We start from the raw sequence: 27705 nt of genomic DNA, 5'->3' as shown, positions 1-27705 counted from the left end.
GGCTACAATGTTGTGTCTGACCTCCACAGATAATTCTCGGGTTTTCTTTCTGTTCTCCATGCTCATTGCGGTACTCACAGTGACACAAAACAGCAGAATGACCCCTTTTCTCTATTCAAACTTGTTGAATGAGTGATTTTTATATTGCAGGCACCTGCAGCTCACCACAGGTGAGTTCAATTACAAAATAAAGGAGAATCACCTGCTTGAAATATAATTTATTTCTGAAGACTTATAGAAGGTGCCAGTAATATTGTTGCGGATCTCCCGAAGCCCGTCGATGTACAGAGGGGGGGGGGGGGGGGGGTTGGTTAAACCCCTTCTCCCCCTCGGGTCTTCGTGTCCACGAGGCCGAATCGCCACTCCCACAGCGAGCGTTGAAAAGGGTATCGGGTCGACTCCACACGTACCTTTGGTACCAACGCTGCCACGAAAACGGGGACCGGGCCTCGCACAAGCCACGCTAATCGAGTATGCCGAGCGGTTTGCGTATCACGTGACTCGTGCCGTTACTTTTATTGAACCCGATTCGAGCGGTTTTATTCGTACGATGCTAGGCCAATAGATGGAAAGGACGGGAACGATCAAATAGAAGGAAGAACACAGGTTTATTTATGATGTACAGGGTGAAGAGACACAGAGCAGGCACTTAAACAGTCTTAACTTATCTCCAGACAAAGGGCCCACTCACTCACGCAGGGAAAAGGAGGAAGAGCAAGTTCGCACGCCAAGCGCGCCTTGCCGTCGGTCGCTCCCGGACAGCTTGCCGGGCGTGGCCCTTAGATGTTCACGGCACATATGCTGGAAGCGCAGGCAGGGAGATCGCGCGTCTGTGACCCGAACTCGATCGTCTCCACAAGCGCAATTGATACAGGCAGCAGCAGAGCGCAGGGCACAGGGAGGGGGAGAAGTTCGTGTACAGAGGCTATAACAAGCAACTCAATCCACTCGTGGCTACAATATCTCTTTGATCTCCGACTCAACCACCACGACTTTTAGGGCACACTCCACTTTTACCACACGTCTCTCCCAGCTCTGTCTGACACTCCGACTCGTTCTGCTTCTCACCGTGTCTTCACTCTCTCACGCGGGGGGCTCGGGGCAGGGTTTTATATGGCCCCTCCCCGGCCTTACCCGAATGTTCCATGCCCCTCCTCTCGTTGCCGTGGTGAGCCACTCCCCTCGAGCTCTGATTGGCGGCTCGCTGCTTACCGGCCACTTCCTGCAGCTCCTCCCTTCGGTCTTGCCAGACTTGTTCCAGGCCGAGCACATGGCATTCTAGCCCAATTGAGGCCTACACTTACTGGCCTGCTCAACGCAAACTAACACCGGAAAGGAGACTATGCTTACATTTACTAAGAAACAACTGAACTACAGCGAGGCTACATGTTGTGGTGCAACTACCTACGAGGGGGGTCATCCTTTATTCACAAAACCTCAACAATATTATCTGGGCCATTTTAGGATTTCTGTGTTGAATAAGCTAAGATTGAGTAATTTTTTCAGCTTTTTTTGTTTTGTTCCACTACAAACAAAAGAAATACATTTGTGGATACCAAATGATTTTTTAATTTCAACAATTTTCTGAAAGAAATGGAGCATTATTTGAAAAAAGTGCAAGGGTGCCAATATTTTTGGCCACGACTGTATATTAATTCTATAACAATAAGCTGTTGAAATAGAAAGGTAAGGACATTCCTTTCCATTTCTAAAGTTGGGTACATTCCTTTGAAAGGGGAAAATTGAACAGCTTCCTTCCCCTCACTCTATATTTCCCATTTCATAGGCCATATCTCTTATATTCCCTTACTCTTTTAAACCCAACCACCAGCCACACCCTTGTCTTCCTATCCCGCCACCTTTCCTGGCGTCATTATAAAACATCATCACATGTTTTGTCACATTCTTACTATGCAATTTTTCTTATAATCCTTTTCAATGCCCATTCCTCCTCTCTGGCCACAATGTGTGCATGCATATTGCCGATCTCAGTATTATGAAACGAAACCCAATTTTCCAGGAGTGTAGATATGTGATGTTCATCATGACATGCCCACAGTCCCTGCATCTCTTCCTCCACACTCCCGTGTTTCTGCCAGCCCAGCCTGTATTCCTTCCCCCACAGCCCAAAATTCCCACCTCCTTAGCTCATGAACCCCGCATCCCTAGCCCACGATCCCCACTTCCCTAGCACCATGATCCCCACCTCCCTAGCCCACGATCCCCACCTCCCTGGCCCACGATCCCCGCCTCCCCCCCCCCCCAACACCCCCTGCACATGCTCCTCGGGTCCACATTCAAGTCAAGCGAGCATGCTGCAAAGCCAGTGCCTCAGTCCATCCTTCCAACAACAACTACACCTGCATAATTTGAAAATTAATCTGCTCGTCACGAATTGGTCTTTCAACCCACATGACATAACACCAACTGCAAAATGGATTATCTGGACTTATTTTTGAAATTTTGCTTCACTCTCAAGCAGTGGAAGAATGCGTTGATTGATATACCATTCTTGTGTATAATATAATCAAATAATCTCATTGTTTCGACATTTAATAGTCATACCCTGAAATATCTAACCACTGAACTCACATGTCATCACAGTCTCTCATCAGTCATTTCCCATTAGGTCTGTGCAATTGTATTTAGAGCATGGAAACGATACTCTTCAAACTTCTTGTTTGATTGTGTGTAAAAGTTTAACTTTGGATGGAACTTTTTATTTCAGAAAATACCTCAATATATATATATATATATATATATATATATATATATATATATATATATATATATATATAGTATTCTGTGTCATGTGCCACGTGCAGTGCTGCAAACCCACCGCCCTCCCCCCCACCCCGGTGTTGTTTGACTTGTAGGGCATTGAGGAGGTTGGAAAGAGTGAGATTGGGCAGAGGGTACGTGAGGGTGTGGAGGAGGCAACGCGATCAGCAAGAGGAACAGCAGAATCATTCTCTAAAAGTGGCGAGAGGCTGGGCAAAACAACAGCATTTCGAGCATTATCACAGGTCTGTTCTGCCATGCTCGTTAAGTTGGATCATCCTTTAAAATGGATGAAAAGCAGTCTAATAATTGAATATTTTCACAAGTTGGTGCATCATCTTTGTTCTCTTCTTCATTTCCCTGTGCGTACAAATCAGAGTGTCGATACAGTAAGGAGAGAGATCGATGATACTGTCCTTGGTCAGATTGGATCTTACAAACCACCAGCGGTCCTTCGCAAACGCAGCGATTTGTCTTTTGACAAGACCATGCAGGACAAGGTCTTTGCTCCTAATGAGTAAGTCTTGTAATGTGATATGCAGGATTGCTCTTTTGGTGGAGTGTTAAACGTAATATTGCTGATACCAGTTTTGTAGTCATGCAGGTCGTTCCAGTTGCCTTGAGCGAATCCCGGCAGGCTGTGTCAACAGCGATCATAACGACCAGCCAGGTCGAGCAGACGTCACACCTTTTCCAAGGGTCAATCCCAGGCATATAATGACTTCTTCCCGGGGCAGCCGCCTTTATAGTCATGATCCCCCATGTCAAAAGTGATGCGCCCTCTCACTCACCATTGGGCCGTGGGCCTGTGTGATGGATTGGGAACTGCCCTCTGCATCTTGTCACTCAGGCGCTCCAGAGGGAGTTAAAAAAAAAATCCTGTAGTTATTGATTTCATTAATGGGCCCGAACCACTCCCCTTCAAAACCCCTCCCTCACACCTCCTCTTCAAAAGCCCCCCTCACTCCTCCCTTTCAAAACTCCCTCCTGACCCCTCCCCTTCAAAACTACCCCCGCAACCCTCCCCTTCAAATCTCCCCTCTCACCCTTCCACAAAGTTTCCTCTTAGCTCATCCACAAAGCTGCCTCCTCCCCCCTTGCTCTACCAACTCATTCCTCCACCACCTCCAATCGTCTACGACCCGCTGCCCCTCCTCCTATTACTCCTCACTGTGCCTCATCCCATTATCACATAGCCTTTGGTCCTCCTCCTCATCCACCCTTTGTCCTGGCTCTTTTGCAATCTCCGACACACTGTCAACAGCTGTCCATACCTCCCCCTCTCATTCCTCCTCTTACCCTCTCCTCTCCTCCCCTCTCTTGTTCCCGAAGCTCCCTCTCCCTCTTCCTTAACGGTATAGACCTCAAACATCTAGGACCTTCACTCAAACCTGACTGAACTCTCCATCCAGGTTGCTTCTGACAAACCAGACTGTTTTACAGAATCTTTTCTCCTTCAAGACGTCTCTGATTCCTTAGCATCTCTCCCTGGTTACTGCTCCTCCGGTTCGATAGACCTGAGCTTTGTCCTGGTGGTGGAGTTGCTATCTTTATCAAAAACTCTATTCCCCACTCTCCCTGCACTGCCCTCATTCCACCACACCCCCCAGGAGTACCACTGACTACGGCTTCCCTTCTGCTCCCACCTTTTGTTCATATGTGTGTTGTACCATCCACCAAACAGTGATGACTCCATTTACATCTCGCTGTCTGACAACATGGACCAACTTTTATCCACTTATCCCAACTCTCTCTTCCTCATATGTGGCGACTTCAACTGTCATCATGCCAGCTGGCTGGGTGTGGGTTCCTCTCTCACCAGCCATGGCACCTCAGCAAACGACTTCTGCGACTGATTGGGACTGGCACAATCTGTCAATTCCCCGACCCGGATCTCAGTCAACAGTACATAATCACTTCTAGACTTGGTTATGACTAACTTCTCTGCAAATGTCTGCTGTTCTTCTGCTCCAATCGGTTCATCTGATCATTTCCCTGTTAAAGTGGTGGACATCTCTCTGGCCGTTCTCAGAGAGCCTCCTGAGTGCCGACGAGTCTGGCATTTCACTCAGGCTGACTGGCAAGGTCTTCAAGCAGCCATCAATCATCTGGACTGGTCTCCCATTTCTACTGCCTCTGACATCAACTCTTCCTGGGAATTCTTCCAAAGTAAACTGCTTTTTCTCATGCACAGATTTATCCCATCTCGTCTTCAGCTGTCATACCCTTCCTCCCATCTCTGGTACACTGAATCCTGTGGTGTGGCAGTTGCCCTGAAACAACTTGCATTTGACTCATGGAAGGCTAATTCAACGGAAGGCAATCTCAGCAGGCTTGGAGCAAGTGTGTGTGTCTATCCTCAGGAGAGCCAGGAAACAATATCTTTCTACTCTCAAGACTGAACTCTCAAACCTGTCTCCCTCCTCAAAATCCTGGTGGTGTCTGGTCAAATCTGTTTCTGGTGTTTTTTCCCCTTCCATCCCCTCCCTTACCTCAAATGGCTGCATATCTGACCCTGCCTGTAAAAAATCTGAATGCCTCAACTCTGTGTTTGCTTCAAAATCTTGTGTCCCAAATCCAGTGTTGTACCCACCTCTACTGAGCTATTCACCACTTGCAAAGCTTTCATCCGCTGCTTTAATGGAGTACTCTCACCTCTGGGCTGATGCTCCTGTCCCACACTTAGCTCTGCGTCATGCTGTAGATACCAACACTTTCAGAATCATTGATATCTCCGACGATGAAGCTGATTCTGAAGACCTTTCACTCTCACCGCAGGCAGGTTGGCGGTATTTCTATATTCTACCGACTCCTCTCCGACCTTGCACCTCCTACTCTGTCTGTGCTCTGTCCCCCAAATATTCCTGCAGGAAGCACAATATCTGTCTGTCAGCAACGCTCTTCTGGTGAAACTGCCAAAATCAAGACAGACTGCTCACCTTCACTCTTTAATTCCTCTCTTTTTTCCCACCTCTGGAACAACCCCCCACACTCTCTCCAATCCCACTCCTCCCTCCAAATCTTCAAAACAGCTGTTCCCCCATCCAAAACCTTGATATTTTCTACCCCCATTAATCCACCCCAAATCTACCTCATTCAAATTCCGTTTTCTTTCCTGAAAGCCCCTGTAGTGTCCATCTTGCTTATCCCATGTACTCCGCCCCAGCCCTCCCCCTTCCACAGATCTACCAACGTCCCTGTTCTCTTCTGTTGTTGTGCCTCCCTCTCCCTCTCGCTCTTGTCTCCCATTCCCTTTATTATATGTTATATCTGTTGGCTCTTCAGGCCCGTTCTCACTTGAACGATTTTTTGTACAACTGCGGTGCGACTAAAAAATCGTGCAGCCGTGCGATTTCCGTACGAATTTCCCTGTTTTTTTTCCGCGCAGTCTCACTTGTACAACTGCCGTGCGACTGCCGTTAAACTCTCGTGCGACTGCCGTTAAACTCTCGTGCGACTTTTCCAGTTCAAGTTGCGTGCGACTGCCGTACAACTTCAACGAGTCCCACGCAAGCGCTGTGCGATTTTTGTTCAACTCACGTGTGACCTGTGCGTATGCGGTACAACCACCGTACAATCAATCAGAGCGCCGTGCGTCTGCCGTACAAGGACCGTTAGATCCGCGCGAATCGCATAAAATCGATGCGACCAATGCGAACTTTGCGAAACGTGCGACAGTCGTATGGAAATTTTCAACAGTTGAAAAAACTCGCACGGGCATGCGACCCGTCCGAATTACCAGTGATTACACACGACACCCCTACAAGCTGTGCGAATAATCAACACTGCCGTGCGACTCCCATACGCCCTGTGCCGCCCTCTCCCCCACCGCGCGGCATTCGCGTAGAAAATCGTTCAAGTGAGAATGGGGTATTACACGAGCCTCGACTTAATGTACAAAAAATAAAAAAAAGATTTCATTGGATTGCTTGTGTTTGATAACCTATGTTTAGACACTTTGCACTTCTATCATGCCTGGTTATAAAGATAGTCATGTCCCCGGTAAGACCCCAAGAGGACGAATGACCGAAATGAGCTTAACTCCGAGGCATATACCCAACTTGCCTGTATTATCTTTTCGCTCGTGCGGGAAGGCTTGAGGCCTTATCTGATCGGAAACACATGCAGGGGTTATCCGATCCTCACAGACACAGAAACGAATAGACGAAGGAAATGCAACCCTAAATGAATTTAATGAAAATAAATGCGGTACCATAAAAATGAAAGGTGAGGTAAAACTATAACGAATGTGAGACGTCTCCACTCCGACTCATATACAGACAGTGGGGGAAATAAAAGAAAATAAATATTCCCTGGTTAATGCACTCAGCTCTGGTCTCGATGAGCACTTTCGGGATGCTTGGTTGTCGTCGAACGGGTCCCCGTGTCACCATGCGGGAACCGGACAAGATGGCACACCGAGTGCGGCAAAACGTCCTCCCCCACACTGAAGTCTCGGCCAGACCACACCACGTGGCCACAGCGCGTCCGGAGTACACCACTGCTTGGAAACACCTTCCTCCTCCTATGTTGCAAAACTCCACAATGCTCCGAATGTTCGCTTTGCTCGCGTGCACCGCTCAAAGCGCAACCGCCTCAGTCGACAGCACAGAGATATATATATATATATATGTATACATATATATATGTATATATATATAATATATAAAACGCGACCGTCCACTATCAAAGCCAGGACCAGAAGAGCAAGATGGCATGCTGCTTATCTTTTCCTTCAGCTCTCGAATCTCCCACACTGACGTCACACTCTCCTCAATCACCGAGCTCCACTCAATCATCCCATCGCGCCTCCACCAACCACAAAGCCCGGGTCGCGGCCTACTCATTACGAGTCGTCGGGGGCAGAGTCTAGTCTCTGTTCGGGAATGTTCAGATGATGTCGGCGGTCGTGAGGCGGGACTTGGTTGGCACGATCGGCAAATGTGCCGGGTTTGTCGGACCTGGCGGCGTGGTGAGCGAATGAGTCCATTTGTTATAGTAGTTGTTTGGCGGCTTTTTAATTGTAACAAGCATTCTGAGTATTGCGCTGCAATACATGTCCCCTACCGGCAGTCTGTCGTCCGGAAAACTATTGGGGAAATTACCAAGGGTTATTTACCCACAGGTTCTGAATCATTCCCAACCGCTAATTACCTCAGGACGGGCTCACCTGTGATTCGCACTCGGGACTTCGATTTATACACCTTGCAGACAAGTCAGAAGCACGACAAAATAAGTTGTTGATAAAGAACCTTTCGAGTCGCTAAATATCAGTAATTTATTATATTTTCCGGTTCACGATCAATGATCGATGTGTATATATATGTTGCTCGGCTTGGCTCCGCCCCTCCCGAAAGCGCGCGCTGTCGCGCTTTTGACGTTCACGAGACGAGGTTGAAGGCGCGCGGTGCGGCTTGAGGAGAACTCTAGAATAAACAAGAGATATCCATTTTAAAAAAAACATTTTCGTTTAATTAACGATATCTTCCAAACCACGTGCCCTATCACAAATTCCAAAAGGACATTTTAGTAGACTGACATGCTGAACAGATCTGTGAAGTTTCCCCTCGATTGGATAAAAAATGACGGAGGAGCTCGGTTTTAAAGGTTCATGCTTAAAAACGTCATAACTCTGAAACCATGTGACGCATGACGTCATGCTCGTTGACTTTTGTGTTCGTCATGGGTATGCGATTCTGCCTGCAAAGTTTGGCCTCGATCTGTTCAGCCGTTGCAGAGGAAAAGGGAAAAACAATATGGCGGCCGAACCACGTGACCTGTGACGTCATAATTACCATTAAAATATTCTACAGACCGAGTCCCCCCTACGGTGAAAATTTGATCTCAATCGGTCCTATTATTGCAGAGAAAATCTTTTTTAAAGGAAATGAAAACTTAAAATGGCACTGAGTTAAGGATCATCAGAATTATCAGAATTCCCAAAGTTCAAAGTGCCATAACTTTGTCAAAAATGATCGAAACGTCGTGAAGTTCGAACTCGATCTGTAACTTATCATGAGGAAACCATGTGCCAAGTGTGAAATCATTGGCATTAAGAGTTTAGAAAAAAAAGTCCGGAAAACTGTTCTTTGCGTGACGGACGGACTGACGGACTGACGGACTGACGGTCTGACGGACTGACGGACTGACGGTCTGACGGTCTGACGGACTGACGGACTGACGGACTGACTGACGGTCTGACGGACTGACGGACTGACTGACGGTCTGACGGTCTGACGGACTGACGGACTGACGGACTGACTGACTGACGGACTGACGGACGGACTGACGGACGGACTGACGGACGGACTGACTGACTGACGGACTGACGGACTGACGGACTGACGGTCTGACGGTCTGACGGACTGACGGACTGACTGACTGACTGATGGACTGACTGACTGACGGACTGACTGACGGACTGACTGACGGACTGACGGACGGACTGACGGACTGACTGACTGACTGACTGACTGACTGACGGACTGACGGACTGACGGCGTGCAAACCTATAGTCCCCTCCGGTGTACACCGGTCGGGGACTAATAAAGACGGAGGGAAGATCACAGAGCCAAATTACACACTGGGGAATTAATCTTTAAGCCCTAGAATTACTAAACACAAAGCCACTCCCTTGTGGTGACATACAAACTGGGACAGCTTACTGTAGGACAGCTTACTGTCTTACTGGGACAGCCGGCCTTCTTATGTACATCGAGATGGGTTCTTCGTGGCATACGGAGCATTCTAATTTACACAATTCCATCTCGACGAAGGTATTTCATCCCCTAACCCCACAAATGTAACGATATGATAAAATAGACAACGGCAGCCAGCTTGGACACCATCTTTAATTCCTGAATTAGCACAAGTAGGATTTTCCAGGATGTTTAGTACGTTTTTTTTTTGTCCCCCGTTGCACAGTGTAGTGAAAGCGGGACTATGGCTTTCCCCTCCGTCCGTGTGTCCGTCCGTTCGTCCGTCTGTCCGTGCGTGCGTGTTTGCGTGCGGGCGTGCGTAAGCGAAGGACCGCGTTCAAATTTGGTGTGTGGGTGCAACCCACGTCAAAATCCAAGAGGGCCGCCGCCATGTATGTCTGATGCCATGTATGTCTGAACCTTGTGAGATGAATATCTTGAAAAATAAGCGAAGTACCAACTTCTAATTTGGTGTGTGGGTGTATCTCGGCATAAGGAAGAACGCTATTGAAAATTGGGTCGCCACGTCAAAATCCAAGATGGCCGCCACCATATATATGTCTGAACATTGTGAGCGAAATATCTTGAAAAATAAGCAAAGTACCAACTTCTAATCTGGTGTGTGAGTGTATCTCGGCACAAGCAAGAACGCTGTTTAAAATTGGGTCGCCACGTCAAAATTCAAGATGGCCGCCGCCATGTATGTCTGAAACTTGTGAGATGAATATCTTGAAAAATAAGCGAAGTACCAACTTCTAATTTGGTGTGTGGGTGTATCTCGGCATAAGGAAGAACGCTATTGAAAATTGGGTCGCCACGTCAAAATCCAAGATGGCCGCCACCATCTATATGTCTGAACCTTGTGAGCGAAATATCTCGAAAAATAAGCGAAGTACCAACTTGTAATCTGGTGTGTGGCTGTATCTAGGCACAAGGAAGAACGCTGTTTAAAATTGGGTCGCCACGGCAAAATCCAAGATGGCCGCCGCCATGTATGTCTGAACCTTGTGAGATGAATATCTTGAAAAATAAGCGAAGTACCAACTTCTAATTTGGTGTGTAGGTGTATCTCGGCATAAGGAAGAACGCTATTGAAAATTGGGTCGCCACGTCAAAATCCAAGATGGCCGCCACCATATATATGTCTGAACCTTGTGAGCGAAATATCTTGAAAAATAAGTGAAGTACCAACTTCTAATCTGGTGTGTGGGTGTATCTAGGCACAAGCAAGAAGGCTGTTTAAAATTGGGTCGCCACGTCAAAATCCAAGATGGCCGCCGCCATGTATGTCTGAACCTTGTGAGATGAATATCTTGAAAAATAAGCGAAGTACCAACTTCTAATTTGGTGTGTGGGTGTATCTCGGCATAAGGAAGAACGCTATTGTAAATTGGGTCGCTACGTCAAAATCCAAGATGGCCGCCACCATATATATGTCTGAACTTTGTGAGTGAAATATCTTGAAAAATAAGCAAAGTACCAACTTCTAATCTGGTGTTTGGGTGTATCTAGGCACAAGGAAGAAGGCTATTGAAAATTGGGTCGCCACGTCAAAATCCAAGATGGCCACCGCCATGTATGTCTGAACCTTGTGAGCGGAATATCTTGAAAAATAGGCGAAGTACCAACTTGTAATCTGGTGTGTGGGTGTATCTAGGCATAAGGAAGAACGCCATTGAAAATTGGGTCGCCACTTCAAAATCCAAGATGGCCGCCTCCATGTATGTCTGAACCTTGTGAGCGAAATATCATATCATAGCATGTTTTCTGCGTCTTCCACTTTGTCAACTCACATCACTTCACCGACGGGGGACCTAGGCGTAACGCTTGTTTACCTTGTTTTTTTCTGGGCCTTTCCTGAAATTTTCAGCTTGTGACCCTATTGCTATTGTCCTATATCCCAAATGTTTGGCCAGCTTGTGAGTCAATCAAGGTCTGTAATTTATTCATTTCCCACAATTTAATTTCAAGGTCTGTTAATAATATCTGTAGGTGCGTGCATATATAAGTCTACTCATCGGGCTGACAGGACTGCGTAAAGGGACGCACACTCTCCTCTAAGCTGTCTAGCCTGGGTTTAAATCCTGCCCCGGCTATAAACTATCATCCTGATGATTCACAGGCAGTGTGATTGATCAATGCATGTGCCGTGTCTCGGATGGACGTTAAACTGGCATCCCGTCCTCCAGAATTCGTTGTCGAACATTAACGATCCCACATTGTCCTTCCTGAAGAGTATTCGGCTATCGCCGGCACCATGCCCAAACCAGCCGAGGGCATTGCATCAGCGGCACAGCCGTGCCCTCAGCCAATGAAGCTACCCCACAGCCTTGTGTTGCATACAAACAAAGAGGAAGAAGTCTACTCATTTGGCACAGAGATGAAGACACTTCTACATTATATAATTGTCATGCATAATTGGCAACTAGTTCTGCTGACTTGTACTCGAAGCAAGATGTCAATGACTTGTATGAGTACTCTTAGGGTTCAGCAATAATTATTGCTTTTGGACGAAGGAAATACTTAAATATCCTGAAATGTAATCACAGATTTGCAGCACAGTTTGATGACAATGAACGGTTTAAAATGGGTCATGACTGTGAATGATGATGAACATCATGATCATGGTCCCAGTCCAACTGTTGTCACCCTGGGATAAATACCTAAAGGGTGATTTCTAAAGCTCTGAACATTATTTCCATATCCCTTGATAAAGCAGAAGCACAAGGCCTGTTGCTCTCACATCACAGATAGGTTGGTGGCCTCCCCAGCTCTTCTCGGACATATGCATTCTTCCAGTTACCACCTCCTGGTTAAACTCCCAAAGTCTTGACTGACTGCACACCCTCCCCTCTTTTGTTCCTCTTTTCTCCCATTCGTGTAACTGCCTTCCATAGGATGTTTAATCCCACCCTCCCCTCTGTGGCTCCAAGTTAACGGTACACCACAATCTCACGCCAATCTCCATCTCTACCGGTTTTCTTTTCTATGCCAAATAACCCCTCCAACCGAACTCTCTTTTTGAAGATAACTGTGTTTCCTTCCTTCCTATCCCATTTTCATGTTTGTTTATTCCCTTGCTTGTTATATCTGCATTTTTACCTCCGCCACCAAAGGTGGATGGAGGTTATGTTTTCACCCCTGTCTGTCTGTCTGTCTGTTTGTCTGTTTGTCACCGGCCTGCAGGTCACAATTTTCAACCGATCTTCACAAAACTTCACCAAATGGTAGAGTTGGTCAAAAGCAAGAAGCCTATTGTTTTTGGGGTCAAAAGGTCAACATAGGCCAAAGGTCTGCGACAGATGGAGGGACTGCGACGCCAAAAACAATAGGCTTCTTGCTTTTGACCAACTCTACCATTTGGTGAAGTTTCGTGAAGATCAGTTGAAAATTGTGACCTGTAGGCCGGTGACAAACAAACAAACAGACAGACAAACAGACAGACAGACAGGCAGGCAGGCAGAAAGACAGAACCACAAACGCAACCAGGAAATATACTTGAAAAATCAACGAATTTGCAAGTAACAAACAGACAAACAAACAAGAAGACGTCATGCGGAGCACGATACTTGCAAAATCGCCCCCCCCCCCAACCCCCAAGACAAAAAAATTCCATTGATACAGCAAATTGTCCATTTCATCAAGATTAAAATCGACAATCTTGATCAAAGCTCAGGTCAACAGGGAGAAAAGTGACGGTTTTTCAGATGAAAAATGATGATTTTGGAAGGTTGACCTTGAGTTGACCTTTGACCTTTTGACCTCAAAAAGTTAGTTTCCCTATTTAGTGACTCAATTTGCAAATGCTGTTCAATTTTCAAGTCAATCGGATGAAAATTGAGGATTTTAGAATTTTGGCCTAAGTTGACCTTTTGGCCTATGTTGACCTCAAAAAATACTTGGTGGTTGAATTCAGCGACCAGATATGCAAGTCCTCTTCAAATTTCAAGTCAATTGGATGAAAATTGAGGATTTTAGGATTTTGGCTAATGTTGACCTTTTGGCCTATGTTGACCTCAAAAATACAAGGTGGTTGAGTTCAGTGACCAGATATCCAAGTCCTCTTCAAATTTCAAGTCAATTGGATGAAAATTAAGGATTTTAGAAAGTTGGCCTATGTTGACCTTTTGGCGTATGTTGACCTCAAAAAAATACTTGGTGGTTGAATTCAGTGACCAGATATGCAAGTCCTCTTCAAATTTCAAGTCAACTGGATGAAAATTGAGGATTTTAGAATTTTGGCCTGTGTTGACCTTTTGGCCTATGTTGACCTTAAAAATACTTGGTGGTTGAATTCAGTGACCAGATATGCAAGTCCTCTTCAAATTTCAAGTAAATTGGATGAAAATTGAGGATTTTAGAATTTTGGTCTATGTTGACCTTTTGGCCTATGTTGACCTCAAAAATACTTGGTGGTTGAATTCAGTGACCAGATATGCAAGTCCTCTTCAAATTTCAAGTCAATGGATGAAAATTGAGGATTTTAGAAATTTGGCCTATGTTGACCTTTTGGCCTATGTTGACCTCAAAAATACTTGGTGGTTGAATTCAGTGACCAGATATGTAGGTCCTCTTCACATTTCAGGTCAATCGGATGAAAATTGATTTTAGAAATTCCAGATGGAAGCCAAACAGTTCAATCTTGGGTTCATCATATCACAGAATCTTGTTTCTCCCAGTCTGAGAGTCCTTTAGGTGCTTTTTTGCAAAGCCCAAGCGGCCTTTCATGTGTCTTTCACTGAGGAGAGGCTTCCGTCTGGCCACTCTGCCATAAACCCCAGATCGGTGGAGTGTTGCAGTGATGGTTGTCCTTCTGGAAGTTTCTCCCATCTCCACACAGGATCTCTGGAGCTCAGCCAGAGTGACCATCGGGTTCTTGCTCACCTCTCTTACCAAGGCCCTTCTCCCCCGATTGTTCAGTTTGGCCGGGCGGCCAGCTCTAGGAAGAGTCCTGGTTGTTCCAAACTTCTTCCATTTAAGAATTATGGAGGCCACTGTGCTCTTGGGAAACTTCAATGCAGCAGAGATTTTTTTGTAGGCTTCCCCAGATCTGTGCCTCGACACAATCCTGTCTCTGAGCTCTGCAGGCAGTTCCTTCGACCTCATGGCTTGGTTTTTGCTCTGATATGCATTGTCAGCTGTGACACCTTATATAGACAGGTGTGTGCCTTTCCCAATCATGTCCAATCAATTGAATTTACCACAGGTCGACTCCAATCAAGGTGTAGAAACATCTCAAAGATGGTCAAGAGAAATGGGAGGCACCTGAGCTAAATTTCAAGTGTCACAGCATTGGGTATGAATAGTTATGTCAATGTGATATTTCCGTTTTCCTTTTTAATAAATTTGCAAAACTTTCTAAAATCCTGTTTTCTCTTTGTCATTATGGGGTATTGAGTGTAGATTGATGAGGGAAAAAATGAATTTAAACGATTTCAGCAAAAGGCTGCAACATAACAAAATGTGAAAAAAGTGAAGGGGTCTGAATACTTTCTGAATGCACTGTGTGTGATGAGGACTAATCGATTCAATTTTGGTGAAGTTCTGAATATGGATTCGGATATGATTTTTTTTTTTTTTTCAGTGATTCTTCACCATTGAGAGATTGGGCTAAAACCAACATATAGCAGGATATCTAAAAAAGTTATTTATGGATTTGGACGAAACTTGGTGGACAGGTTATGTGTGTGATAAGGAAGAATCGATTCAATTTTGGTGAAGATCCGGATCTGGATCCAGATAGTATAATCTTAGTGATTTTTCATCATTGGGAGATAGGGCCAAAAATGATATACAGCAGGATATCTCAAAAAGTTGTGGACGGATGATTTTGATTCACTGTGATTCTGTATTGTGATTTTTTGGTCTACCCTGGGATACAAAATGTAAACTGTTCACCTGGCGGAGGTATGCTCTCTACTGAGTGCCATTCTAGTTACCGTTCTTGTTCCCCACTGTCACCTCGCCCATCCATGAAATTTTGTATTAAATTTTCATCATTCCATGGCGTTAGCTGTTGATCATTTGGCGTTGGCTGTTGTTCACCCGTGGATCATTGCATGGGACCTTTAACATCCAACGACTAATGTAGGCAGATGGGACACCCATTTTGCTTCCATTCGAGGGACGGCACACATATATGATGAGTCACCCTGCCTGCGAAACATCGGAATGACCGTCTATAGCTTTGTCAGGATTTGAACCCAGGCTAGACAGCTTAGAGTCGAGTCTGCGTACCTCTCGGCCATCCTGGCAGTTCTTGTATTGCATAATAAAATGCTTGGCGTGTCATGGTGAACCATCTCGTGCAAGTAATCTTCCTGAAGGACTTGTCAACTTGCGTTGTGAGTGTGGAAACACTACTCCACCAACATATCTTGTTATGAAGTGTGTAAAAGTATAGCTAACGTCGAAAACCTCCCATTTCAGTAACTCAGGTTAGCCGTATAACACATGTCACAGTGACCCCTATTGCTGTGTGGTGTTGGCAATTTAATATTACTAGGGCATGCCCGTACTATATCTATATCTAAAATTATATCCCCCCCCTCTATTTACATGAAATGGTTTGGTCCAAAGCGAACGGCTTGCGAGTGGTGACAATCCCCCCCCTCTATTTACATGCAATGGTTTGGTCCAAAGCGAACGGCTTCCGGAGTTTGGTAAAGAAATCGCCATCGCGTGCACAAACGCGCAGGAAAGCGAATGAATCGCAAATTCGTTTTTATTAGTTGTAAAACATAGTTTAACGCCAACATAGTTTGCAAACGTGAAATAAATGAATACGCTCTCAAATGTGCCATCCGAGGCAGAGTGTGCCCGCCACGTTCGGCACACGCGATCGTTCGCTGCTCTCTGATTGGTTGAATCGTTTTTTGGACATAGCTCGGTAAGTAATTGTCCGATTAATATGAAACCTTGAAAAGGCACATCCTCGGGTCCCCAGCAATATACCTGGCAAGTTAAAAGTATATCGGACCCGTGGTTGTCGAGAAACAGCGGTCACAGACAGACAAACGTACAAACGTACAGACAGAGATTACTGGAATTATAGATAGATGTCATGTTTTTTGATACATTTCATTTGATATTCGGGAACTCCTTGTGGGGTTAATTTTTACTTGTCATTAGTTTCTTAATTCGCATCCTTTTCACTTCTTTGCTGTCCAAGCCTGACACCTGTTGACTGTCTCCCTCCAAACCCCCTGCAGGGAAGCGACTGGGATGATGTTGCATAAAGACTCGCGCTGGTACCAGCAATGGAAGGATTTCAAGGATAACAACGTCGTTATTGGCAGTATGTATCAGGTTATTTCGCTCCCAAATTTGTTGGACATTTCACTCTTTGCATTTGTTTATAAATATGTCGACCCGATGGCAATCAATTTGTGATTTAAATATTTTAAAATATAAATTGATTTTATTACCTCCACCACTGAAGCTGGATGGAGGTAATGTTTTCACCCCTGTCTGCTTGGCTGTCTGTGAACAAAGTATCTCTAAAGGTTGTGAATGTAACTGGCCAAAACTTGGTGGACAGGTTGGGTGTGTGACAAGGAAAAATGATTCGATTTTGGTGAAGGTCTGAATCTGGATCCTGATATTGGCTCACGAGTTATCAAGTGACCACTATATTCGTCGTGTGTGTGTGTGTGTGTGTGTGTGTGTGTGTGTGCGTGCGTGCGTGCGTTCGTGCGTGCGTTCGTTCGTTCGTTCGTTCGTTCGTGTCCGCAGCATAACTACCCGATGATATCATCCGATCTTGATGAAACTTGGGTGGGAGGTTGATATCATGATCTAGTTGTGTCCTGCCTCGAGTGGGCATATTGCGCCCATAGTGGGCGGAGCCACACCCGAAAAAGATGTCTTTTTAGGGGGTAATCAATTTCAAGCTACATCTTCTCCGAGGGGTTTGGTGGAATCTGACAGGGGTTTCGATATTTGGTTAGGCCAATGTGATGTGTCGAGCCCCACGGAGCTCGATGTTTCATTTTTCATTATTTTTTTTTCATTATTTTTTTTTACATTATTTTTTTTCCCCCTTTTTTTTTTTCTTCATTTTTCACCGAATTTTCGGTATTGTGTAGCTAACTAAACTCATAACTGATTATACATTATTTTCTATCTCATTTCAAGGTCAGTAACCTTCGTTTTGACATTTCTGGGCCTGGCCTGTCTGGGCCTGTTTTGGTTATAGTCCGTCCTTTGTCATTGAATACCGCTCGCTCATGAACCATCGTCGTCTCCTGACTTGTGAGAATTATTTTTTAAAGTGATTCTTCACCATTGACTGCTGGGGCTAAAAACGATACGTAGCACGATATTTCAAAAAGTTATGGATGACTTGTGACAAAACTTGGTGGATGAGTTGGGTAAGTGACAAGAACAAGCCGATTTAGATCTTGGTTCAGGTCCAAATCCAGATCTGGCCTATCAGTGGGATACAAGCCGGATACTGTTGAGCCTGGCTGAGGTATGTGCTCTATTGAGTACCGTTCTAGTTTTTGACAAGAGATGAAAATCTCAAGCAGGATACAGAGCAAAGTCGTTTTCGTTTATATGTACTAAGATCTGATAAAGAAATAGAATTCTCCTGATGTGGACAAAGGTATCGGTTATGCATATACGAATTTATATATGAGGCTGAAACCTGCAAGTAATACTGACATACAGTCACGTGAAAAAGTAAGTACACCCCATGTAAAGTTTTGACTTTTTCAACATATTTCAACATACAGCTATTTGATCTTCATTTCAACAATATTGATAGATAAAGGTGATATAATAAAACAAATATCATGAAACATTTACATTTTGTAGTCCATTGTATAATTTAAAAATATATAAATGCAAATTTCGCACGTGGACAAAGTAAGTACCATACACCCTTGGCTCTAATAGGTGGTATTGCCCCCTTTGGCAGAAACAACCTCAAGTAGGCGTTTCTTATAACTGTCTACCAGTCTGACATCGACTGTGAAAATTTTTGCCCACTCCTCCATGCAGAATTCTTTCAGCTGTGCGATGTTTGAGGGGTCTCTTGCATGTACAGCTCGTTTGAAATCCCCCCACAACATCTCGATGGGATTTAGATCTGGGCTTTGACCTGGCCATTCCAGAACCCTCCATTTCTTTCTTTTCAGCCATTCCTTGGTGGATTTACTGGTATGTTTAGGGTCATTGTCATGTTGCAAGGTCCACCTTCGGTTGAGCTTCAACTTTCCGACAGATGGCCTCACATGATCCTCAAGCACCCTCTGGTACAATGAGGAATTCATAGTGGATTTTATGATGGTGGAGGCCGTGATGGCCGTGATGGCCCAGGCCGTGATGCAGCAAAGCTGCCCCAAACCATAATATTTCCACCACCATGCTTTACAGTTGGTATCAGGTTCTTGTGGTCAAATGCTGTCTTTGGTTTTCGCCAAACATGTCTTCTGGTACTGTGGCCAAATAGCTCTACCTTTGACTCATCTGTCCAGAGCACATTGTTCCGGAAGTGCTGGTCCTTGCCTTGGTGTTCATTGGCAAACTTTAGTCTTGCCCTGATGTTCTATCTGGACAGCAAAGCTTTCCTCCTGGCACACCTTCCATGTAATCCCGGTGTGTACCCCGGTTTAGAATAGGTACACCATATCCCTGCGCATCGTAAGAGGCGACCAAGGGTTGGCGCCAGGAAGGGCATCCGGCCATAAAAACATTGCCTCAAACAGGGAACCATGATTGTCATGGGACCCGCAAGGCTTCCTCTAGCGAGGAAAAATGGCCTTAAAACGATCATTCATTCATTCATACATTTCATTCATTCATTCATTCACACCTTCCATGTAGATCAAATTTGCGCAGCCTCTTTCTAATGGTGGACTCGCGCACTTTGACATCAACAGTGGCAAGAGCTACCTGTAGGTCCCGTGATGACATTCTGGGGTTCTTAGAGACTTCTTTCAGCATCTTGCGGTATGCTCTCGGGCTGAACTTGCTGGGGCGGCCTGGCCTGAACAAGTTGGCAGTTGTTTGGAATCTTCTCCACTTGTAGATGATCTTCCGGACATTTGAATGATTGATTTCAAATTGTTTGGAGATCTTTTTAAATCCATTCCCAGACTCGTAGGCATGTTTCACCTTCTTTCTGAAGGCCTCAGAGAGCTCTTTTGATCTAGGCATGGTGATGCCGCACACTTCAACAACAAAGAGCAAACCAAACTAAATGTCTGAGGTTTAAATAAGACGGGTTCCTCCAAGATCCTCTCTAACGATGCTCTAATCATTTGCACCTGAGCTGGTGCACCTGATTCTAATTTTAGGTATTTTAAGTAGTGATAAATGTAGGGGTGTACTTACTTTTTCCACATGTGAAATTTGCATTTATGTTTATTTAAATTATACAATGGACTACAAAATGTAAATGTTTCATGATATTTGTTATATAATATCACCTTTATCTGTCAATATTGCTGAAATGAAGATCAGATATGTTGTACGTGTTAACCATTCAATACGTATGTTGAAATATGTTGAAAAAGTCAAAACTTTACATGGGGTGTACTTACTTTTTCACGTGACTGTATATGGGACATTGTGGGGACTAGTGTGTGCTCAGGTTGAAAGGACGTTTTGGTGGTAAATGTAAGTAAACGTATTACAAGATGAATTTATAGCATTTAACCCACAAACTGCTCCTGTTGGTTATTCGTGGCCGACGCTAACAGCTGTTTTGGTATCTTGTTTTCTTTTTCGCCCTGAGGGTTTTTCGAAATGAAGATGAGATATGATGAAAGTGATAATGCGTTGGTGCGAGCATCTCGTGCTGTCACTGAAAAGGTGTCAGATCTCATGGGTGAGCTTGTGATGGGTTTTTGCTTGTTGCACATGAGGAATACGCAAGGAACCTTGACGTTGTCATAGGCCTTTCGGCCTCTCAAGCCTGCACTTTAATAAGGACCACGTTAATTTAACGTGACGGTTTATTGACTTGAATCCACTGTGGAGGGTAAGGGTGGTGGAGCGATGGAAAGGATCCAGAACAGAATCAAACCTTTCGCTGAAAGCAGCTTTTTAAATTTAGTTTTGTTATAAAAGGTCGTTAAGCATGTTTTTCCAAGGCAAATTTGCAAGAACGTGTCAAAATGTTATATTTGATGATTAATTGTGAATGCAGTTTTTTATTTATTTAAGAAAATATTATATATAGTACTGAGGCTTTTTTTTGGTATGTATGGCTTTATAACTTCCTGGTTGCCAGTCTGACATAGATTAGCTCGTGATGTGTTTTTGTGTAACGTTTCCCTCAAGAATGAGCCATTTCTATACTCGACACCTCTACTCGTCATCAAGTTACCCATAATATTATTGCTCATATTTTTGAGTAAGTTGGATTTTACTATACATGAGGACTACATTATAACGGTAAACGAGCCAACAAACAAGTTCGGTGGCTTTAATTCCCAGTTGCAATCAGGAATGCCTGTATCGTCATCAACCATGATGAAGATTAACCTGAATTGGCCAGAAGCACGACTCTTCAACCCTTCCCCCTCGCTCCCCCCACCCGTTTATATCTCTTCCCCCATCTCACTTTGGTATCTCTTCTGCCCCTATTAAGCGTTCTCTCTCTCTCCCTCTCTCTCCCCCTCTCTATTTTCCTGCTCATTCATCCCCTTGCTTGTTATGTCCCACTGTCAGTATGTTTACCTTTATATCCTGTCTGATTGCTCTTCCATGATCCAGATCTTTTACGAAATGACTCCTTTAAATTCACCATAAACCCAAACCCAGAAAAAACATTTAACCAAAACAATTTTAATGGAGTTGTCATCCCTATCTTTTCAGGGAAGCTCCTGATCATTCATCATATTTTCGCCAAAAGACACGGAAATTGTACTTTCTTGTTCTTATTTTACATTATTCCTTTTCAAAAAATTTTGTGTTGAGCTCCTTACTCTCTTAAGCATGTTGTGTTTATTCCTCTTCCCCCTCATATAATTTTTATTTTTAACCCCCCAAAACACACATTCTTATTCCTTTCCTACCATTCTTTTCTTTCCTCTTTTCTGTCATATTGCCCCCCCCCCCCCTTCGCTAACCCCCACAGAATAAATCCTGCTTTTTGTATCACCAAATCAAGCAAACTGCCTCGCTATATTGTGGTAATTTTCTGACGTTTTGCGGTCTGAGCACCTTGAATTGCTCTCTTTCCATGCACATGGCATCATAGTCATCTTCAGATGATATGGTCTTTGTACTGATTGAGTGATATGTACGCCTATGGGATCCTTTTTCCTGCTTAGTGATTGCACGTCAAGCGAGTCTGGCCACCCTGGGAAATATTCTGTGCACCCGGCCGACGCCTCACCATGTTAATGTTGCTCGGGGTAGTGGATTAGTGTAAAAGGCGTAGCAATCGACAAATGCGATTTTCCTGCATCAATATATATGGCAAATGCAGATTTGTGTAAATGTCATGACGCCTCTTCATATACTTGGTGTAATTAGGTCATTTAAAACGAGTTGCAAGTAAACTGGTATCGTTAATTGTTCCCTGATCACATGTTGAGTTGAAGTGATAGAGCAAAGCATTTCTCAAAATGAGATACAGCGGTGCTGTTTTCCAGGTGGCTTGTTCTCAAAGACTGAAATGTCAGAAGTACTTACGGAGATTTTGAAAGCTGATCACTCATTTGACAAGGACGCATTCTTGCAGCAATGCCAACATGACATCATACCAAACATCCTCGAGGTGCGGATGGGCTCGGGAGAGCCGTGAGTGTGAGATTCTTTCAGTGATTGTTGGGAACTGTTTCATTCATTTCTGTTGCTGAGTTACTAGAGCGAGGTCGTTTCTCAGCAACGAGCACTTCCAACTTGCTATTTAACGTGCCTCATTGACTTGGAAAGCAGGTGCCATGATAAGTGGTTGAATGTGTATTGTAAATCACCCATGAATGTTATTGAATACAATGCTTTGGCTTTTCTCAAGCTTGGATAACAGGAAAGTGAAATATCTTTGATATTGTTTTTCTGTTATTTTGTATCCATAGGTGCTGAACAGTTGATAGTGGGTGGCAGATAAAATGAAATAAAAATATCACCCTCAATAGATTGTAATTACATGAGTGACTGCATATGCTTTTCCCTTTAAGGAAAGGCAGTCCACATTGTTTATGTTGTACATGTACCACCACAAATTTTCCAACCGATTTGTTTTGCTGCTGTTTTGGCGAAAACATTGGTGGTGTAGCCCCGAGACAAAACATGCGCCCAAAGATGCCCACCAATGCATTCAGGGATGAAACGCCTTCCTTTTTATCATCAATTCCATGCACAGTCGCCTCTCATACCGTGATGTCTTGTATAATTAGGTTGGCCCCGCTGCCAAGTTATTTTCACTTCTACTTGACCTAGTTGCAGCATAGGTATGATTGCAAAATGGGAGCTGGTTTGCTTATACCTGCCATCATGAATAAGAGACAGTATTGCACCTGAAGGGAACCATACAGGCACTTTTATTTTTGAAATGGCAGAGATTTTGATCCCCCTTTTTTTTTCTCCCTTCTCCCCGACCTCCCCCTCTCCTCCCACTCCCACCTTTCTTCTGGTATGCACAGTGCGAGCATAATCACCCACCCCACCCTTCTGATCCTCCTTCCTATTCCAGCCACAGTACACATTGTCCCTGCAACTCAGCAGAAAACAGCCCCCTGCTAATGCCTTAGTTTGGCTTCTACCTTTCGAGATTGTGCAAAGCAGGTTCTGCATCTGCATTTGGCATTCATAAAAGCTTATTGACTCTGAAAATGTCATTCAGAGTATGAACTGTAAGAAATCTTTTTTATTGAGATCATGATTTGGCAAACACTACTCCTATAACCCCAGCTCCTCCCCTTGTGTGTACATAATATCTACATGGCCCCAAATAATGTTCAACCTTCCTTTTTTTCTGATTCTTATATGTTTTAAAATAAATTATGTCACTTTCAGTATGAAATAGACTATGGATTCGGCTGGCAGGATTGCCGAGTGGTGCGCACGCATGCCTCTGATCCGTCTAGCATGGGTTTGAATCCCTACCCAGCTATCAACTGTCATCCCTGTGTTTCACAGGCAGGGTGATTTATCAATTTGAGCGCCATCCCTCGGATGGACGTTAAATTGGGCATCCTGTCTGCCAGTATTAGTTGGTGAATGTTAAAGATTCCACGATGTCTTTCGTGAAGAGTACGCGAACTATCGCCAGCACCCTGACCAAATTACAAAAATATTGCTCTAACCAACAGGGGGCATTGCCTCCGTAACGTAGTTGTCCTCAGCAAATGATGATACCTGCATCCTTGTGCTGCTTACGAACGAAGAAAAAGAACTATGGATTCGCATTTCATAAATGTCTTTTGTCATTTGTACCATGCAAACCATCACTGTAGAAAGAAATGCGTTTCAGGAAATCGGACATGTAACACATAATGCTATAATTACCATCACCTGAAGGGAGCGATCCTGAGATTTACATGCAAATCGGGTCTCGCACAGAATCCACGTACATGTCTGCACATGGTGCATGTTAATACCCTTGTGGTGAAAATTCCTTTTAGTGTGCTGGTGGTGATGATAGTGTTGAAACCAGAACAAAATAGATCTCACTCACATTCAAAACGTAATGACTCCTTGTAAATTAATTGCTATCCTCCATTGTCTCTCCAGTGGTTAGTGAAGAAGAAAGGTTTCTTGACATTGAACTACCGTGGTTTAAAAGTGGCGTCGTCGCCAAACAAGCGAAATCCCTTTCGCTCAATTGTCTTGATTATGTAGAAGAAAAAGTCATTATTAAATATTGACATGCTGAGTGATTTGTGAATGAGGAAAAGGTTTGTAAGGAAAAGTGCACAAACTTTTCACATGTCATGATGAGCTCTCTTTTTAGTCACACTTGCCATGCTGATTGGCTCTCTGGAAAGACACCACTGATTGGCTAATAGTGTTCACCCATCATTTCCTTAATTACATTTATAGCAAAATGTAAAGAAAAAAATTATGAGTCACTACACCCTCTATGGATTGGTCAGCCATGAGGACTCCTTCGGTTTACGACCGACTAGGGGTCATTTGACACAAAATAAGGTGGCATGGGCCATTGAGATGGTTCAAAGGGAGATGACTCCGACTGCCATTGCTTCCCAGTACATTATTCATCACCATGTCATTTCCAGGGCACTGACAAGCTCCCATCAGTCAGGACAGTTAATGGATGGGAGATATCATTCTACGGACAGTTCAATGGCATTCAACTTGATCCAACAACTAATCATGTCGTCATTCGGAGGCATGCTCGGAACGTTTACGAGACGGGAATAATATTATTTTGCCAGTTGTCCTTCTGGTCGAACAGCAACCTCTCAACTTCATTTTTTTATGGCTGACAACGCTCGTCCACACCATGCACATATTGTCAAAGCTGCACGTCAGCACCACAACATCACTCACATGGACTGGCCTGCACGATCTCTGGATTTGAATCCGATCGATCATGCTTGGGCACATCCTCTGGATGCACGTTTCTGGTCCTCAAGTCTAAAGTCTCTGTATCAATTGGCAGTGGATCTGGTCAAGTAATGATGCAACATCCCACAGTGAGAGCTGGATTCGCTTGAGTTGCTCAATGACAATATTGTACAAGCCTGTATTGGGGGTCATTGGTGGTAGAAGACTGTGTTAAATCCATTCCTACCAATTTAAGCTTTCCTGTGACCATGTATTAACTGGCACCATTGCCAATTTGCATGCTCTCTTTCAGACAGCCATGTTACTAATGTCACATAACTGAACTTTGACTTCCACCGACATCATATTTGTTTATGGAGCGTACAGATCAATGTAATCATCCTCTTCAGCCAGAATATGGATACGAATGTACTGTAGCATAAAAACAATACCGCCCTCAAAACCTTTGTGACTTAAATTTTGAGAGTATGGATATTTCTTCTCCATGAAGCAGCCTTTCCAGGCTTGTACTAATTAACACATTTCCAATGTTTTACCTCAACATTGGTTAATATAGAACCGAAAATTTGAGGTTTCTTCTCCCAAAACTCCCTCCCTCCACTCCTTCCTCCTTTTTAACTCCCTCCATTACCCACTGAACTGAGGCTGTGTTGATAACAACTGGTGCTGCTTAGCGGTTTCACATGAATGGTTGATTTTAAAACTTATTGGAATATTTCATAAATCCTAACATTTTCATGTCTGCACACTAAAATAGGGTTACTTGATTGATTGTTTTTCTGCTTTTTTTCTTCTTCTTTTGTTTCCTTCCCCACTGACATGTGTGATTGAAAGCTTGGGATACCTTGCAAAATGTATTTTCCACATGCAAAATGCATAAAAAGCCACATGTATTTTCTTCAATTCTTAGAACCTACTACAAAGTATTTGTGACCTTTTTACGCCTCCACAGACGAAGACGCCAGCGGCATTATGTTTTCGGGTTGTCCGGCTGTCCGTCTGTCCGTCTGTGATAGATTTTTGTTACCGTGATAACTTGAGAACGGCTGAAAGGAATTAAGTCTAACGTGGTACAAGTATGTATAATGATGTAAAGATAAATGGAACAAATAATAGGGTCAAGAGGTCAATGGATAGATGTCCTAATTAAATTGATGAATGATCCTAAATTAATTATGTTGAAGATCATGATGCATAAATACAACATTAAAATTTAATAATGAGGAAATGACATTTAATTTACATTTCGCGAGAACCCGCTATAACAGGGAAAATGGCCTTAAAATGTCTGTTGTTTATTGTTGTCAGCAATGGGTGTGGCTGAAATATCCAAATCGACTAATTAGAAGGGGTGTCCGCATACTTTTGGCCATATCGTGTATGTAATCATCATCATCATTGTCATCATCATCATAATCATCATCATCCTGCGGCTGTGGCCCAGATTATTATTTAGTTAGCAAGCACAAATTAAATTCTTTTTATTTCCTCAATTTTAAGTAATATAACCTGACTGCCAGCTTTAAAAAATTTTAATACCTGAACTGCTTCCTGCTTGCCTGTGCATGGCTTCTCATCAATCTTGTGAAAATGTAACGCACACTTTAATTGCTTTTGCACCAGAACTGATCTATTCCCTGCCTCTTTCCTAATGTTGCAGTTAGTCGCCTCTGATAATGGCATTTGGATTCGATATTCGGCCACAAATCTGTTCAGTAAAATATGGCCCTGTGATCTAACTTGATTGGTTTTATTCCATTTTGTCCTTCCAAATTTCGTATCGTGTGTACGAAACCATCATAACGAGCAGCACATCATGGAGAAAAATAATGTCACACAGCCACGATGATTGATTAACATGGTTAATGGGTCTGCATATACTTATGCTGATGCACCACTCCAAGCTCCAGAAGCACCAAGCACCGCTCCAAGCACCACGAGTGAACCGTCAGCGCGAAGAAGAGAAGCGCAGAGACCAACCAACAGATGTCGTGTAGTGTCAAGAGACCAGTGAAGAAGAACGGCAAAAGGGGAGAGAGAGCAAGAGAGACACAATGTCGTGCAGCCCAAGAGACCAGCGAAGAACCCAAGAGCTGCTAAAATGTCGTGCAGCGCGCCCTTTTATCACCTTGCGTCCATTCTCCTCCAATGTTCCCTTTCGCTGGCGCCCTGTCATTGGCCGAGTGCCTCCTGCCTGGTATTGCTCGCCCCTCTCCCTGCCCAGTCAACAGTCCTCCTGGGCGTGGCACCCTGCCTTGCCATGAGGCTGGTTTCTAGGTGGTGTGGCCGGCCGCGGCCCCATCGGCGGCGCCCCTCCCACCCCCCCCCCCCCCCCCCCCCGTCCTGGCTTTCTGCCTGTTTGTCTTCCACAGTCTTCGTAAGGGAGGGGAATTAATTAATATGTGCACTAAAGGGCCTATCTCAGTGTTTATATGTGTGCGTTGCCATAAGGGACAAAGGATTGACTACCAGGTCTGACACACAGGGGTTTATCTTAGTCCCTACACTATTTATCACCCGAACATCCTTGTATGTTCACAGGTATACTCTTATCCCGACAAACCGCCTAAGACACAGAACTTATTACAGGGTAGATTCCCTATCGCGACAGTCGAAGCAGGTTACCTATACAAATCTACCTGGCTCTAGATATTCCTTTACCCCCCGACATAACAATATCAATAAATGGGGATTCATGTCCATTTGTGGTGCAAATATTTTTCTCTGTTGAACT

At 44.2% G+C, this 27705-nt stretch overlaps 1 protein-coding gene across 2 annotated transcripts in view; it reads left to right on the top strand.

Moving 5' to 3' along the window:
• TIMM44 (translocase of inner mitochondrial membrane 44) overlaps positions 1-27705 on the top strand; it is a 124637-nt gene that overhangs the window by 54504 nt on the left and 42428 nt on the right. For both annotated transcript variants that reach the window (XM_068120103.2, XM_068120104.2), the window contains exons 5-9: positions 2877-3026; positions 3159-3298; positions 16691-16776; positions 20224-20316; positions 22091-22215. In XM_068120103.2, the coding sequence (XP_067976204.1) occupies positions 2877-3026; positions 3159-3298; positions 16691-16776; positions 20224-20316; positions 22091-22215 (594 nt within the window). The remainder of the gene's footprint in view (positions 1-2876; positions 3027-3158; positions 3299-16690; positions 16777-20223; positions 20317-22090; positions 22216-27705) is intronic.

This window comes from Myxine glutinosa, chromosome 6 (genome assembly GCF_964187855.1).
Source record: "Myxine glutinosa chromosome 6, kmMyxGlut1.1, whole genome shotgun sequence".
Lineage (NCBI taxonomy): Eukaryota > Metazoa > Chordata > Myxini > Myxiniformes > Myxinidae > Myxine > Myxine glutinosa.
The sequence above is the reverse complement of the archived record's forward strand: the minus strand, read 5'-3'. Positions and strand labels throughout refer to the sequence as shown.